This window comes from Balaenoptera borealis (assembly GCF_965194805.1).
Source record: "Balaenoptera borealis genome assembly, chromosome: 14".
Classification (NCBI taxonomy): Eukaryota; Metazoa; Chordata; class Mammalia; order Artiodactyla; family Balaenopteridae; genus Balaenoptera; species Balaenoptera borealis.
Genome location: NC_138875.1, coordinates 64290724 through 64306409, shown reverse-complemented (window position 1 = coordinate 64306409; position 15686 = coordinate 64290724). Strand labels below are relative to the sequence as shown.

The following is a 15686-nucleotide window of genomic DNA, read 5'->3' as shown; positions in this document are numbered from 1 at the left end:
GGCTTTGTCGAGGAGATCCCAGCACAGGCCCAGCCAGGTGGAGCCCGCGGGGAGTGGGTGGGAGGCCAGCCTGAACTGGCAACACCCAGTGGGGCCTCCCAAGTCCTGTGTGGCCACAGGAGCCCCCAGAAAACGCTGTGCGTCCACATCTCCCAAGCTCTCTCTGGGTCATGTTAAGCTAAGGTCCAAGAGCTCCAGGCCCCCGGGGGGCTGACTGGTTATGCAGGTGGTGGTCCCAGGGCAGGGGCCCGGGTCACTATGCAGCCACAGCTCCTTGACCGCAGGCCCAGCCTCCGCCTGGCTCTCTATCAGCACTGGTCCCTCCACGACAGCCTGTGTAACACGTGCTACACCGCGGCCAGATTCAAGCTCTGGTCCCTTCACGGGCAGAAGCGGCTGCAGGAGTTCCTCGCGGATGTGGGGTGAGTGAGCACCGAGGCCCGCCCCCCACGGCCCCCCTCCCCTGGGGGAAAGCTCCCACTCCTGCTCTATCCCACATTCCTCACTCGATCCCAGAATCTTATGCTTAATCTTATGCTGGTCTGAAGGCCAGGCCGGGGCATCAGCCATGGCATCACGCCTCCTGTGACCAGTGCTCCTCCTTCCCAGTCTCCCCCTGAAACAGGTGAAGCAGAAGTTTCAGTCCATGGACGGCTCCTTGAAGGAGAATTTGCGGGAGATGATTGAAGAGTCTGCGAATAAATTTGGGTAAACACATGTTTCTCTGGATTAAGCTTTGTCAAGGTTTCAGCTTTAATCACATTCTAAAAATAATGCAGAAAACAAGAACGCGTAGATGATTGTGACCTGACTAGCCTTCCCTGAAGTTTTGATTTCTCTTTGGGTTAAAATTAGGACTTAAGGTGCCTGAAAAGTTTAGAATCCTTACATCCCGGGGCCGAGGTGCAGACCTTTGAGGTCAACCTGGACTATCTGTCACTGGACCCTGGAAGGGCCCACTGGGGCCAGGTTCAGGCGAGCTCTGCCCAACCGGGTCTTCTGGCGCTGCTGGAGGGACACGGGCCTGGCTGCTCCTGGCGCCCTGGGGCGCAGGCAGGAGAGGACCACACCCGCATCCCCGTACCCGCCCCCCCCACCCCACACACACACAGCTAGCTCCTGGCTTGCCCTGACTGGCTGACAGCTTTGTACCGGGTGCTCAGCACCCCAGTTGAAGGCTGGTGTGTCGGCCTCCTGACTCCGTCCATTCTCTGACTGGAATGGCTAGCTGCAAGCATCAGTGGGGGCTGGGGAGGGAGCATTAGTGCTGGCCTGGCCTGCGTGAGAGCTCACCCCAACTCGAGGACACTCCGGCCACACGCAGAACAACAGCCGTGTCGCTTCCTCCCGTTGCAGCATGAAGGACATGCGCGTCCAGACTTTCAGCATCCATTTTGGCTTCAAGCATAAGTTCCTGGCCAGTGATGTGGTCTTCGCCACCATGTCGCTAATGGAGAGCCCCGAGAAAGACGGCTCTGGGACGGATAACTTCATCCAGGCTCTGGACAGTCTCTCCAGGTAGTGGGCCTGGCTGTGGGCCCCCATCCCCGCCGGCCACTCGGCCCTCAGCCCCACACTGCCAGGGAGGCAGGTCACAGGGCCCCCGGGCACGGGGGTGACTGCGTCTTTGCAGGAATCCAGATCACAGTCCACCTGAGCTGGGGGCGCACGAGACACGTGCCCATCTTCAGTGTGTGTCATGTTCTCTGGAATCCTTTTCTTCTTTCTTTTTGATTTAAAAATTTTTCTTCTTTCTCACCTCCCATACCCCTTCAGGCATTATTGTTTATTCATTCCGGTGTTTCTTCTAGTTTAGTTTTCATTTCTCAATTATTTTTCTTTTACTTCTAATTTTTTCTTATCTCACTTCCTGAGATGTACTATTTTTTAATGTCTTTCAGCTTGTTTTGAAATAGAATATTACAGTTCTGGTCTTTTGGGGGCGTGTCTTTCTAGTTAACCTTCATTGTCGAGAGGGAGACTATCCTCCTGGTTCTTTTTCCTGACAATAACTGAGAGGATTTGATCGTTGCTCATTTTTTTGTGAGTTTAGTCTTCCTGACTTTTTCGGGGGAGGTATGGTTCACACAGCTTTTCCATCTTCAGAGTGTTAGAAATGGAGAGGCCTGCTTTCTGGGGTTTCCTGGTCCATTCCCAAGCACACTTTTTTAAACAGCTTTGCTGAGCTATAACTCACATATTGTATGGCTCACCCATTGCAAGTGTACAATTTAATGGCTTTTAGTATATTCACAAGGTTGTGCAAACATCACCACTATCTAATTTTACGACATTTTTATTGCTCCAAAAAGAAACTCTGCTCCCCTCAGCCATCGCCTCCCAAATCTCCCATCTCCCCCAGCTCCTGGCAACCAGTAACCTACTTTCTGTATCCATAGATTTGCTATTCTGGACATTTCATATCCATGGACTCAGACATTAAGTGATCCTTTATGGCTTGGCTTCTTCTGCTTAGAATAATGTCCTCAAGTTTTATCCGTGTTGTAGCATGTGTCAGAATTTCCTTTCTTTTTATTGCAAATAATATTCTATCACAGGGATAGACCACATTTTATTTATCCATCATCAGTTGATGGACATTTGGGTAGTTCCACCTTTTAATGATGATGAAAAATGATGTTGTGAACACACAATTGTGAGTTTTTGTGTGGACATGGTTTCCTCTCTCTTGGGTATATACCTGCGAGTGGAACTGCCGGCTCATGTGGTGATTCTGTGTGTCACCTTTTGTATAACTGCTGGACTGTTTTCCAAAACACGACTTCACCATTGTACATCCCCACCTGCAGTGTATGAGAGTTTGAATTTCTCCGTATCCTCACCAACACTTGTCACTGTCTGACTTTTTGATCGCAGCCATCCTAGGGGTATGACGTGGTCTCACTGTGGCCTTGATTTGCATTTCCCTAATGGTTAATGATGTTGAGCAGTTTTTCATGTGCTTATTGGTCATTTGCGTATCCTGTTTGGAGAAATGTATGTCCTTTGTCTCTTTTTAAATTGGGTTGTCTTTTAATGATTGAGTTGTAGGAACTGTTTTGTATATTCTAAATATGTCTCTCAACAGATACATGATTTGCTAATATTTTCTCCCATCCTGTGGGTTGTCTTTTTACTTTCTTGATGTTGTTCTTTGAAGCACAAACATTTTTAATTTTGATGATGGTTGGGTTATCTATTTTTTCTTTTGTTTCTTTTGTTGTTGGTGTCATAGCTAAGAAACCATTGTCTAATCCAAGGTCGCAAAGATTTACACCTCTGTTTTCTGTAAGAGTTTTATAGTTTTAGCCTTTATATTAGGTGTATGATTCACTTGAGGTTAATTTTTGTATCTGATGTGAGGAAGGGATCAGCTTAATTATTTTGCATATGGGCATCTGACTGTTCTAGCACCATTTGTTGAAAAGACTTTTACCATTGAATTAATTTGGCACCCATGTTGAAAATCAGTTGACCATACATGTGGGAATTTATTTCTGGATTCTCAGTTCTCTCCCACTCATCCATGTGTCTAACCTTATGCCAGTACCACACTGCTTTGATTACTGTAGTTTTGTAGCAGGTTTCGGCTATGCTGTGTTCCTTGAATTTCCATGTGAATTTTAGGATTAGCTTATTAATTTCTGCAAAGAAGTCAGATTGAATTGAATATATAGGTCAATTTGGGGAGTGTTGCCATCTTAACAATATTAAGTCTTCTAATCCATGAACATGGATGTTTTTCCATAGACTTAGATCCTCTTTAATTTCTTTCAACAGTGTTTTATAGTTCAGAGAAAAACTGTATACTTTTTATTAGATTTATTTCTAAATATTTTATTCTTTTTGATGCTATTGTAAATCAACTTACTAATTTCATTTTTGGTTTGCTCATTGCTACTGCATAGAACTACAATCAATTTTTGTATACTGATCTTGTCCTGCAGCCTTGCAGAACTTGTTTATTAGTTCTGACAGTTTTTTAGTGGATTCTTCAGGATTTTCTATATACAGGATCACGTCACCTGCAGATAAAGATGGTTTTACTTCTTCTTTCCCAATCTAACTGCCTTTTATTTCATTTTCTTACCAATTGCCTGGCTAGAACCTCCATGACAATCCCAGTGTGTTTGATCAGTGCCTCTGCCTTTCTTTTCTGAATTGTCCTTCTCTTGCCCAGTTTCAGTTCCACTCGTAGCCGTCTCTCCTCAGCAAGGGGCCCAGAGTGGAAAGGAGTTCTGGCTGGTACGGGGAGCTAGCCTACTTCAGCCCCCTGGTGTTTGCCATGGCCCTCACACTCACCTGCTCTTGTGTGGCGCAAAACTCTTAAGTTTTGGCCACTGTCCCCAGTTGCCTGGAGTTTCACCTTTCTTAGGTCTCTGCTTCTCTGCTCCCTCCCACACGTCTGGTGGCCAGTTGGGGGTTTCTTCCCACCTGCCTATATTTTGGGGTCTGTGGTGTTCCTCATTCTTTTGTGTTGTAAATGTGGGTCCTAGGTCTTTGGTTTTGTAATGTAGTTGCTCTGTTTTTATCTAGAAATATGGGGAAATCAAAAAACTATACTGCCGACTGTTTCCGCCTCCTCTCAGAATTGATGGGCCAGTCTTAGCCATTGTCTGCTGACTTCCTGCTGTGACAAAAGAGCATTCATCCCATTTCTGTGCGCCTTCCCCTCCTGTTGGTACAGTTGTGCCACTATTTTTAGCTCCTTTGTAACCTTAACATACTTCGGTCTTGTTCTTTCACCAGCATCTCTTGTCTCCCTAGTTGGTAAGAAAAGGGTGTTGGCATCCTTCATTTTCTCCTCCCCCATACCTCCCAGGATGTGAAAATACTTTCACATGTTCAAGGTTAACAATAGTGGGGTAGAGGACAGAATGTGAGTCGTCTCATCTTTGGCTGTAGGTTGATTCTCAAAGATGAAGATCAATAAATAGTGTTACTTGGTTGCTCTAATAAAATATTCCAGAGTCACTAATGTGCGGTGATCCCGTTCCTTTCTGGCTCAGCTCTTTGTTTTCCCTGGAGCTCTTCATTGCCTCCTTTATCATATCCGGTTTTCCCAGCTCTCATTCCCTGAGCCCCTTCTGTCCAGGAGAGCCTGGGGCTCTGTTCTCGGCTCCAGCTCCCTAGGCCTGCCACCCGCCCAGACTGTGTCGCTGGGGTGGACCCAGCACATCTTGGGATCCTCATCTGTTTTTTTCACTCCCCCGTTTTGCTAGAACATAATTCTTAAGCAACTTTTAAAGAAAGGGCACATGTGAGGTAAACATTCTGAGCTCTTGCACATCTGACAGTATCTTCTGCCCTCATCTGATTGCTGGTTTAGCTCGTGCAGAATTCAGGGTTGCTCCCTGTCTCCCAGCAGCCAGTGGTGTTGATGAGAAGTCTGAGCCATTTTGGTTCTTGCTTCTCTGTAAATGCACCCTCACCCCCACCAGAAGCTTTCAGGATCTTTTTTGATTCTCAGTGTTCCAGAATGTCTAGTGGTGTGTGGGGTGGATCTTGTTTCATGCATTAGACTGAGGTTTTGGGTGAGCCCTTTTAGTCTGAGGAAATGCTTTCGTACTCTGCCTTTACTATTCCCCCCACACATATGTCTGTTTCTTAATCTTTCTAGACTTCCTGGAATGATTCTCTGTCTCCGATTTTTGCCTTATATTTTCCATGTGTTTGTCTTATCTGTGGTAAGGAAGGTTTTCTTGACTTTGAGTGAATTTTTTATTTGTTGCAACCATTTTACTTTCCACAAATTCTGGTTTCTGATTGTTCATTTTTCATAGCATCTTGTTCTTGGTTTACGAATGTATTGCCCAAATCTCTCTTAAGATACTAATTAGACTTCATTTTAAGCTTTCTTTTGGTCTCCAAATTATGTTTCCACTAGAGCTGTTTTTTCAGGCCACAGGCATTTCTCAAATGTCTGGTGGTCCTCCACATTCAAGGGGTTGGGGGGATGGGGAAGGCTGTGGAAGCCTGGCAAGCCTGCTGGCCAGAAGACATCACTTCATCTTGATGGGTGGGAAGTCCATGTGACACTTTGGGACCCTTACCTGCTGGGTGCAGAGGCTTTGCTTGAAGACCTGACCTCTCCACAGAGGGCTCATTTTAATGTGTTCAGAACGGAACCCTCCTTTGTGTGGGGGAAGGGTAAAAATCCATCTGTCAGGTGGCAGGATCCCTAGTGCCCCCCAAGCCTCTCCGGTCAGAGCCCTGCAGCACCTTCCAGGAGGCACCTCTGCTGGCTTCCAGTCTCTGGTCTTCTGATGCCAGCAGGAACCCACCCCCCCACACCTCTCCTGTCCATCGCTGTGGGCTTAGACACTTTTTATTCCTTCCTCTCACCGGAAAGGGAGCTGGGGAGGGAGGGAAGTGAACTGTCGGCTCCACAGCCCCTCTGACCCAGAAACCAGGTGTCCGGTCTGCAGCCAGTGCTAGAGCCGTGCGCCTGCCATGTTTCAGGGGGAACCTGGACAAGCTGTACCGCGGCCTGGAGCTCGCCAAGCAGCAGCTGCGTGCCACACAGCAGACCATCGCCAGCTGCCTCTGCACCAACCTCATCATTTCCCAGGGGCCCTTCCTCTACTGCTCCCTCATGGAGGTCAGCTCCCCACAGACACGTCCCCAGCCCCGCCCGCTGGCTGCCCCCTGACCACCTACCCCCACTCCCTGCAGGGCACCCCAGACGTTGTGCTGTTCTCCAGGCCAGCCGCCCTGAGCCTGCTCAGCAAGCACCTGCTCAAGTCCTTCGTGTGCTCGGTGAGGGTGGGAACACAGCAGCCGGGGGCGGGGGGGGCGGGGGGGAGTGGCTGGTGCCAGACACTGGCCTTGGGGTGCGGGGGCTGCTCACCTGCCAGGGACTGGCAGGTGCCTCCCTTTTCCTGAGCTGTGTTCCTCCGCCGAGCCCTCGTGCCATCACTCACCACCCAGGTCACTTGGACAAGTGGCGGTGGGGGGGCCTCACAGAGCACGCAGGGCTGGGGCTCATGTTCAGCGGAGGCGGGTTGGGGCGGGGGCGTGGGCTGGGGAGGGCCTCCTGGAGGAGGTGACAACTGTGTTAGGACCTAAAGGAGGTGAGGGAGGGAACAGCCAGGGGCACAGGAGGCTGGGGGCAAGCTGTGTGGGGACTTGAGTGTCTCTGGGGAGAGGGAGTCCCTGGAGGCTTTTGGGGAGCAAGGCACTGGGGCTCCTGGGCACTGTGACCGAGGTGCACTTCCCTCTGCAGACGAAGAACCGGCGCTGCAAGCTACTGCCCTTGGTGATGGCCGCTCCCTTGAGCCCGGAGCAGGGCACCGTAACCATGGTGGGCATCCCCCCGGAGACCGACAGCTCGGACAGAAAGAAGTGAGTCCTGGGGCCCAGGGCTATGGGGGGTCGGCCTCAATGCCAGGCCAGGGATGGCCTTTTCCACCATGAAGCAGGGTGGTGGGGCTTACATGTGTGGGCTGCAGGGTGGGGCAGCATCAAGCATGCACTGAGCGGGGTTGGGGTGCAGGGAGGTGCAGCAGGCAGGCGAGCCTGAGGGTGGCAGGGCAGTTGGGGCCTCATGCTGAAAGCCCAGGACAGACACCAGTGCACGGGGTTCACCAGTGAGGGCACGTCTCTGGGCTCCAGGTAACCCGGGTTCCTGTGAGTGACCTGAGGCCTCTTGGGAGCTCCCACCCCAGCATGGGGTGGGGGGTGCAGGTGTGGTGTAGACGTCCAGCTTCCAGGCAAGGGCATCCAGCTCCCTGAGGAGGACCGCCCGGGGTCAGACGCACCCAGGATGGGCAGCGAGGTGCGTGGCCCTGCGGCTGCAGCGGGACCCTCAGCCCTCCCTGGGCCTGAACCCTCCTCTGAGGAGCAAACAGTTTGCACTGAAAATCTGGATTGGGTCTGGGTCTTACCCTGAGTCTGGATCGGTCCCAGCTCTGCCACTGTGAGCTTTGACCTCCTTCTGCATCTGCAAAGGCCATTGAGCCATGAGTGGGGAGACAATGGCCTCTGAGACGAGTGCTTCCCTGCTGCCGGGCTGCCTTCCAAAGCTCCCTCGAGGGTCTCAGATCCAAAGTCACATGGGTGGGAGCTGGCCAGCGTTGCCAAGGCAGCACCGCGGCCACCTGTGTCCTCACTCGGGCCGCCGGTCTGTACATGGCTGGGCCGGTTGGCAGTGAGCTCGGTGGATGCGCACAGTCTCCTGTGAGGGTGGCTGTGGAGGCTGGGAGCACTCGCCCCCCTCTGCCCGCCTTCCGCCCTCTGCTCTCCGCAACAGGCACTGGAGCCCCTTCCCCACGCTCCCGCTGTCTCCACCAAACCTCCCTCGATGCAGCTCCATCCAGGCTGCTCCCCGAGGGGCTCCAGCTCCCCCACCGCCCTGCGGGCCCCTCCCCATCCCTGGTCCCACCTGCTGTGTGTGTCTAGGACCCCATCCCCACACGGCTCCACGGAGCCTCTGCCTCTCACCTGCCCCAGCCGCCAGCACGGTGCCTGGGGGGTCGCCAGGGGACACGTCCACCTGAGGGCTGAGAAGGGCTGACGGGGGAGCAGTGGTGAGAGGCAGTGGCCGTCCAGAGAGTGGGCTGAGGCCTTGGGGCTGTGGCCATTGAGGAGTCTGGTGTGTCCCTGGTGGGGAGGGTCCACTGCAGGGACAGCCCCCAATGCACCTCTGTGTGTCCCCAGCTTTTTTGGCCGGGCGTTTGAGAAGGCGGCGGAGGGCACCAACTCCCGGACACTGCACAACCATTTCGATCTCTCAGGTAAGAGTCCGCCGCACTGGGGCCCTTTCAAGTTCAGTGCTGGCCTTGGAACCAGGAAAGTGCCGGGGGTGCCCTGCCAGCAGTCCTCTGGCCTCGGGCCCTGCACCCCGTCTGGGCCCTGACAGGCATACCTGGCTCTGGCCTTACGATCCAGCCCCTGAGATGACTTCACCAAGGAGCTTGGGGGTCTGGCCACCACTATGCCCTGACGCTGCCGCATGGTGGCTTTGGGGGGCCACACCTGTAGGCCACCAGCGCCCCCGCAGCTTCCCCGGATGTCAGTGTGGAACATGGCATGTTTGGCCATATTTGCTTTCTGTTCTTCAGATGTGCGGCACTTTACCCCTGTGTTAGTGAGCCCGGGCTGCTGTAATAAAGCACCACAGAGTGGGGGGTTGAAATAATAGAAATGCATTTCTCACTGTTCTGGGGGCTGGAAGGTCAGGTGTCAGCAGGGCTGGTTCCTCCCAAGGCCTCTCCCCTGGGCATGTAGATGCCGTCGTCTCCCTGTGTCTCCACGTGGTCGTCCCTCTGTATGTCTGTGTCCTGATCTCTTCCTATAAGGGCACCAGTCAGACCGGATCAGGTTGCACCCTAGTGACCTCATGTGACCTGATCACCTCTGTAAAAGGCTCCTGCCAGGTACAGTCACGTCCTGAGGTGCCGGGGTTAGGCTGTCACCATAGCAAGGTGGGCACCTTCAGCCCATAGCACCCACCTCTCAGAAAGGACCTCTCACATCACCACTGATGCCTTAACGAGGACCAGTCTCTGAGTCCGAGACCCGCCTTCACCCCATTGCCTCTGGAGTCTAGAGCTGGCGTCTTCCTGCCGGGCCCACTCAGGCTGTGGCTCCGTGGTGGGGGGTCCCCTCCAGCAGCAGCCCCCCACTTCCTGTTTCGTGCCTGAGATTGCAGACAGGCGGTGCTGGCCAGCCTGCAGGACGCCCTGGCTTCCCACACAGGGAGGACTGGAGGGCCGGGAGCTGCTGGGCTTCCCCCAGGGGTGGGCGGCTTGCAGCGGGTGTGGAGGAAGTCGAGGCCTGAGGTACCCGCAGCTTGCAGGGCCAGGCTGGCTGGTTTTGTCCTGTCTGATGAGGCCCCGTGCTGGTCTGAGGCTGATGGCCCCCAGAGATGGGTCAATTTGCACCATGTCCCCTTCTACGGAAGGGACACCAAAGCTGAGAGACTGGCCAGAACAGGATGGAAGGCCACCTCCTGCCTGACCGCTTGGGTGGGAGGGAGACCCCTCTGCCAGGGCTGTGGTGTTCAGAGTGTCACCGCTGGTCCCCTGGCTGCCCCGAGGGTCCTGCCCACAGACCACAGCCGCAGCTGCACCGACAGGGCAGCTAGGGAGTCCGGTTAAATAGGTCTCATGGTCCAGAGCACCCCAGGCCACCAGGGAGCCAAGTGCGCCTTGGAATGTGGTAGGGGGTTGTCGCCACTGGGGCGCCGGGCAGCGGGAGTCAACTTGGTACTTGGTGGCCTCCCCCAGCTCTGTCCCTGCTCCTCCCGTCCCAGTGATGTTTTCCTTTCATTACTTCAGTGATTGAGCTGAAAGCCGAGGACCGCAGCAAGTTCCTGGACGCGCTCGTGTCCCTCCTGTCCTAGGGTGAGTCGTGGGGGAGGGGGTGCTGGCGGGTTCCCGTGGCCCTGCCACAAAGCCCGGCTTCTACCTGGGTTTGAGGCCGGATATGGGGTCCAGCGCCTGTTCCCAGGGACGCCTGTCCCCAGGCTGGTGGCAGGACCACAATGGGGCACGTTGAGGGATCTAATTTCATTAAGCTCCTGGGATCCCTTCAGAAGGAGCTGCATTTATCCTCCTCTGATCACAAGGCGCCGGGTGTGGCCGGGCACGGGGGCTGCCCTCGCCCCAGCATCAGGCCCTGGGCTGGAGCCCACGGGGTGTCTGTCTATCTGGGCTCTCATGCGCTGGACTTCTGAGAAGGCCAAGCTGGTAGCAGCCGCTCGGTGGGGAATTACAAACCGTGGGCCCTGTGTGAGCCTGGACGCGTGCGGCTGTCACTGTGACAGTGCAGCGCAACGGTCCCGCCAGCGCTGTCCCCTGTGCCTCACACACCACCTCTTTCTCAAGGACCCTCGGGAAATGGGCTGGGGACCTGCTCTGTCTAGTGACCCCTTCTCAGCCCAGGCCCCCCACAGCGGACGCCCTGCCCGGCATCTCCCTGAGCCCCGGCTGGAGTTGCGGCTGTGGCACATGGGCCCCGTCCAGGCTCCGGTATGGAGGGTCCCTCCTGCCGGCCCAGGGTCCTTCCCCCGCCCCCCGTCCCTGGTGAGCTGGGAGTGTGGGAGCCCTGGTGCGCTCTGTTGAGAATGGCCTAGGGACCTCAGGGACCTCCCCCAGCCCCTCTCTCGGGGGGCACAGGGCTCTGGGGGCAGATTGGGTCTTATGTGACGTCTGTGGGGAGCCTCACCGGGCTGCCCCTGTGTCCTCATCTGAACTGGGGCTGACACCCCTTGAGCCTCAAGGGCTTGGCCTCAGCAAGGGCCTTTGTGTGGGGGGAGGGTTAAATCAAAGGTTACAAATGGGGGTCTCGGGCAGTGGAGCTAGCATCTGAGGCAGACCCCTCCCTGCAGCCTGCTTGGTGATGATCCCAGTGCCATGTGTGAGCTGTCACCAAGACGGCACCAGGTGGGCCAGCCTGGGAGGGTGAGGGGCAGCGTGCTGGGGGCAGTGCCAAGGCTGGACAAGCCGCCAGGCAGGGTCTGTAAGGGGAGGAGGTGCCAGGAGCCGTGTGGCCTAAGGTACTCAAGCAGACAGGACGGCGGGTGCTACCCCCCACCCCTGTCAGTGGTGGGGCTGCTCAGAAGCAGCCGCTCAGCACGGCAGTGGGAAGGCCTGGGCAGTTTGTTTGATTTGGGGAACCATCAGAATTGTTTGAAATTTATTTTTTCTTTTCTCTTTTCCAGAGTTTGATTTCCTCAGAAGTGACCTCCTTCTCCTTATTTATGTTAACTGGCTTTTATTTAGATTGTAAGTTATGGACATAGTTTTAGATGCAGGGACAGTGTTTTTAATGGAATAAAATGATTATTTTAGGTTTGGTGCCCCAATCTTGGCTCTGGTCACAGGGCCAGTGCTTGGTTGTTCTCTGAGCCTTGTGTGTCCAGAGGGACCTTGATCCTGTGCCCTGGGCACCCCGATGCCCAGCAGGAAATTAGCATGGGGGGCAGCTTCCAGGCTCCCTGGACAGCAGTGGGCAGAGGCCAGGCCCCTCAGCACCTCCACTGACCACTTTGATGCCAGCCAGGCCTTGGCTCGGTTCGCCCTCCCACCACTTCCTCCTGTCCACTGGCCTTGGCAGCATCTCAAGTCCACCCTCTTCACCGTGCACCCCTCCCAGGCCCACCCTCCACGGCCATCATCTTACCCCCAGCACCTGCCTGTCCAGGTGCCCCCCACCTTCTGGGCACATGGCAGGCACCACCAGGCGAGTCAGGCATGGATAGCAAGGGCGGGGCCCCAATTCAGGAAGGGAGGGGCTTGCTGAGGGGCCTCGGGGTCACCTTCGCCCACGTCCTATCACAGAAGGTCCAAGCTGGACAGGCCTCAGCAACCTCCAAAGTCTTCGGAGCAGCAAGAGTTCTCTGTCAGGGAAGCCGTGGGATCAGCTGGCCCCACCCTCCCAGTTGTCCCCAGGACACCTGCCAGGGTTGAGGGGATCTGGAGGCAAGGAGGATGCCATTTCTGTCCTTTGGCGAGGAGAGAGCCATTCACACAAGTGGCTGAGGCCATCTGTGACCACTGCACAGAGCTCGGGTGCCAGGGGAGCAGGCAGGCTGGAGGGCCATGGCCACCTGGGTGTGGCACCTGGGGCCACGGGCAAGAGGCGGCAGAGTGGTTTGGGCAGCACTTATGTTGGTGGGAAAAGCCCAGAAATCGTGTTCAGGAACTGAGGACACGGGTTAGGGGGGCCAGGTCTCAGGGTGGGCCTTGGGGAGGGGTAGTGGGCAGTGAGGCCAGCTGCATTGGAGCTGCATTGCTCCTCCCACCTGACCTCTGGCAGTGGAGTTTTCCCCTGCCTTACCCATCATGGGTCGGGGACAGCAGCCTGCCCCGCCAGGGCCCTCAAGCTGCCCACCCTGGCCATCTGCAGAAGCTGAGGGCTGGGCAGCTACCATTCAGAATCCCAGCTGACGCCTGGGGTCCTGGAGTCAAGAGAGCTCTGGGCTGTGGAGGAGGCAGCCTTAGGCCTGCGCCTGGGCCAGACACCCTGTACCCGACACTGCCTGGACCCTGTGGCCAGAGCAGAAGTGGAAGGACCTCTTCCTACTCCACCAAGAGCCGAGGCTGCAGGATCACACACTTGCTCGCTTGGGAGCCGTTCTAGGTCAGGCTCAGGCAGGGCTGCCGTAAAGGCTAAGGACCTCTGTGCCATGGGGCCCATCCCTCTATAGTCATCCCACTGTTGGGAGTTAAGGCCCCCAGATAGTTGAGCCTCCCTGGAAGTTCTGGGATGCTGGGCCATGTTCACAGTAGCTGCCCTGAGCCCATGTCCTTGGGTTCTGCCCCTCCCCACAATGAGGAACCTGGCCAGGCCTGGGAGACTCCTTGCCATTGGACCCGGCCCAGGCATTTCTGGACATGGCCCTCAGGGTGGAGTTTGGGGGCATTTGCCAAGCCCTCCCCACTGGCTGGGCTTGGAACTCCTCCCAGCAACCCCTGATCCTGTCCACTGTTCTCTTCTGCCCTGGAAGCAGTGAGTTCTTGGTGGCTGTGACAGCTCTGGTCTGCTTTGCCCTCCAGGAATCCCACCCAAAGGAGGAAGGTCACACGGTGCTCCCAGCAGGGGCTGACACAGAGGTGCTGATGGTTGGCCCAAGTCTGGCCTGGCCGCCAGACCACCAAGATGGGCACAGGCCCTGTGCAGAGAGCTAGGATGGAGGGGCTGAAGCTGAATCTGGGCAGCCGGCTGCAGGTGCCTCCTCCCCATGGCAACGCGCTTCTCAACCTGCAGCCAGCTCTGCTGGAGCCCAGCACACATCCTGGATTTGCCCCTGTTCCCACTGCACTATTGGTGGAAAGGACGGAGTCAGTGTTGTATAGATGTCTAGCCGTGTGAGGCGACCCAGAGATGGCCGAACCCTGGGAGGACAGGTGGAAAACGCCCGTCCGGTGGTGCCTGGGGACCAGCCTCTTCTAGGCAAAGCCAGCAGCCTGGCAGCCCACCCTTAGCCCTACCTGCATCCCAAGACCCACACACACTGGCTGGGGTCAACCTACATCTTCTGCTGGGGTCTGCATCACAGCCCCTGCTCTCCACCCCCACCCCCAGGCCCCATGACTCAGCGGTGGCCCTTCTGACTATAGATCTCACCTTACTGGGTTGCAGTGAGCTGTGGCTGTTTCCCACCCAACGGGAAGGTGACCAGATGGCAGGAGGGACCTGAGAAATGGCCATGGGATCTTCAGGATCCCAGGGGCCAGCCCTGGAAGGTCCCCACAGGAGCTTTTTGGGGAGAATTTGGTGGGTAGGTGGATGAATGGGGGCTGCAGAGCACAGGCGGTGACTGGACAAAGAACAGGACACAGGTGGGAGGGTATCCAAACCATTTACTAAGCAGACTCTTACCCCACCCCCCCAAGCTGCGAAGGAGGGCAGGGCCCCAGCCCCACACCCAGGATCCGGTGCCCCTAAGCCTTGCCTGGAGAGCTGCAGGGGTGAGACAGGGAGGTCCAGACCAAGTCTCTTGCCCCCACCCGGAGGCCAGCCTGCTGATGGAGTAAAGGCCAGCTATAAACGTCCCTCCGGCAGCCAAGGCTGGGGCCCTTGGTCTCTCGGTCTGCCCCTCTGGAATCAGCAGGAGCCACTAGGGAGTGGGTGGCATCCAAGACCCTGACGGTCAGAGAGGGAGCGGCATCTCCAGTCCAGTGCCCACACAGCTGAAAGAACGCGCGCCCTACCCACGTCGGAGCCAGCACTGGACACAAAAAGAAACAGAGCGAGTCTTCCCAAGTGCGCGTCGCCTTGCGGGGCAGGGCGCAGCCCAGAGCCGGCTAGGCGGCCGGAGAGGACGGGCTGCGGACAGAGTCCGGCCCGTGCGCAGGACCCGGAGTTCCGCAGAGCCTGTGCGCCGCGGAGGCCGCCGTCCATGCGGGGCTTCCCTGGCCGGTCCTCCCGCTCGCGGCCCTGCCGCGCAAGCGCACTCAAACATAGTTCTTCTTGTCGTAGTCGCCGCTGGCCGTAGGCCGCCGCGGCGCCGAGTACTTGACCGGGAAGCCGAAGTCGGGGCGGCCGGCGCAGACCCAGGCGCCGCAGCACACGAGGCCGCCGCCGCACATGAGCAGCGCCGAGGCGGCCCAGCCGATGTAAAGCGCGGCGCCCAGCTCGTACTTCTGCGACATGGGCACGGTCGGGTCGTAGAACTCCCGGACCACGATGTTGGCGAACCAGCAGAGCGGCACGAGCGCCAGCAGCCCGCAGAGCGCGTAGAGCGCGCCGCCCGTGAGGGCCACGCGCGCCTTACCCGGGCCGGGGGCCACGCAGGTGGTGCACTGCGCGCCCGCCAGGGTCACGAAGAGCGCGACAAGCGCCAGGAGCACGGCGCCCACGGTGAGCGCCCGCGCCGCCTGCACCTCTGTGCTCAGCGCCAGCACCGAGTCGTACACCTTGCACTGCATGTGCCCTGTGCTCTGCACCACGCACGACATCCACAGCCCCTTCCAGGTGGTCTGCGCCGTCACGATGTTGTGGTCCAGGAAAGCGGTCACCTGCCACATGGGCAGCCCGCACGCCAGGATCAGGCCCACCCAGCCCACCAGGCACAACACCAGGCCGAGAATCTCCAGCGCCGCCGACCCCATGGCTGGAGACAAGACGGGCGCCCGACGGCCCGAGGCCTCCGGGCGCGCACAGCTCACTCCCTCCGACCCCCTGCCCGTCGGCACCACAACACAGCCTCGGGTCTGCGGGCGCCTCTAGGGGGGCTT

The 15686-nt window shown here is 56.8% G+C and overlaps 2 protein-coding genes across 5 annotated transcripts in view; one reads left to right on the top strand and one right to left on the bottom strand.

The window, feature by feature from the left end:
• CDC45 (cell division cycle 45) overlaps positions 1-14690 on the top strand; it is a 27244-nt gene extending 12554 nt beyond the window's left edge. The window contains exons 11-20 of one of the 4 annotated variants that reach the window (XM_082354014.1): positions 291-422; positions 610-708; positions 1357-1518; positions 6463-6601; positions 6676-6759; positions 7226-7344; positions 8659-8735; positions 10281-10346; positions 11333-11387; positions 11666-14690. In XM_082354014.1, the coding sequence (XP_082210140.1) occupies positions 291-422; positions 610-708; positions 1357-1518; positions 6463-6601; positions 6676-6759; positions 7226-7344; positions 8659-8735; positions 10281-10345 (877 nt within the window). In that variant the 3' untranslated portion in view covers position 10346; positions 11333-11387; positions 11666-14690. Of the gene's footprint in view, positions 1-290; positions 423-609; positions 709-1356; positions 1519-6462; positions 6602-6675; positions 6760-7225; positions 7345-7614; positions 7778-8658; positions 8736-10280; positions 10347-11332; positions 11388-11665 lie in introns of those variants that run through there. The other 3 variants (XM_082354013.1, XM_082354015.1, XM_082354016.1) reach the window with 3 other exon arrangements.
• On the bottom strand, positions 14290-15686 carry CLDN5 (claudin 5). The gene has a single exon (XM_082354022.1). The coding sequence runs from the start codon at positions 15558-15560 to the stop codon at positions 14904-14906; it is 657 nt and encodes a 218-aa protein (XP_082210148.1). The 5' UTR covers positions 15561-15686; the 3' UTR covers positions 14290-14903.

What these genes read in the sequence shown, in the direction of transcription:
- CLDN5 (XM_082354022.1), bottom strand. Translation starts at nt 15,560, where the DNA reads ATGGGGTCGGCGGCGCTGGAGATTCTCGGCCTGGTGTTGTGCCTGGTG.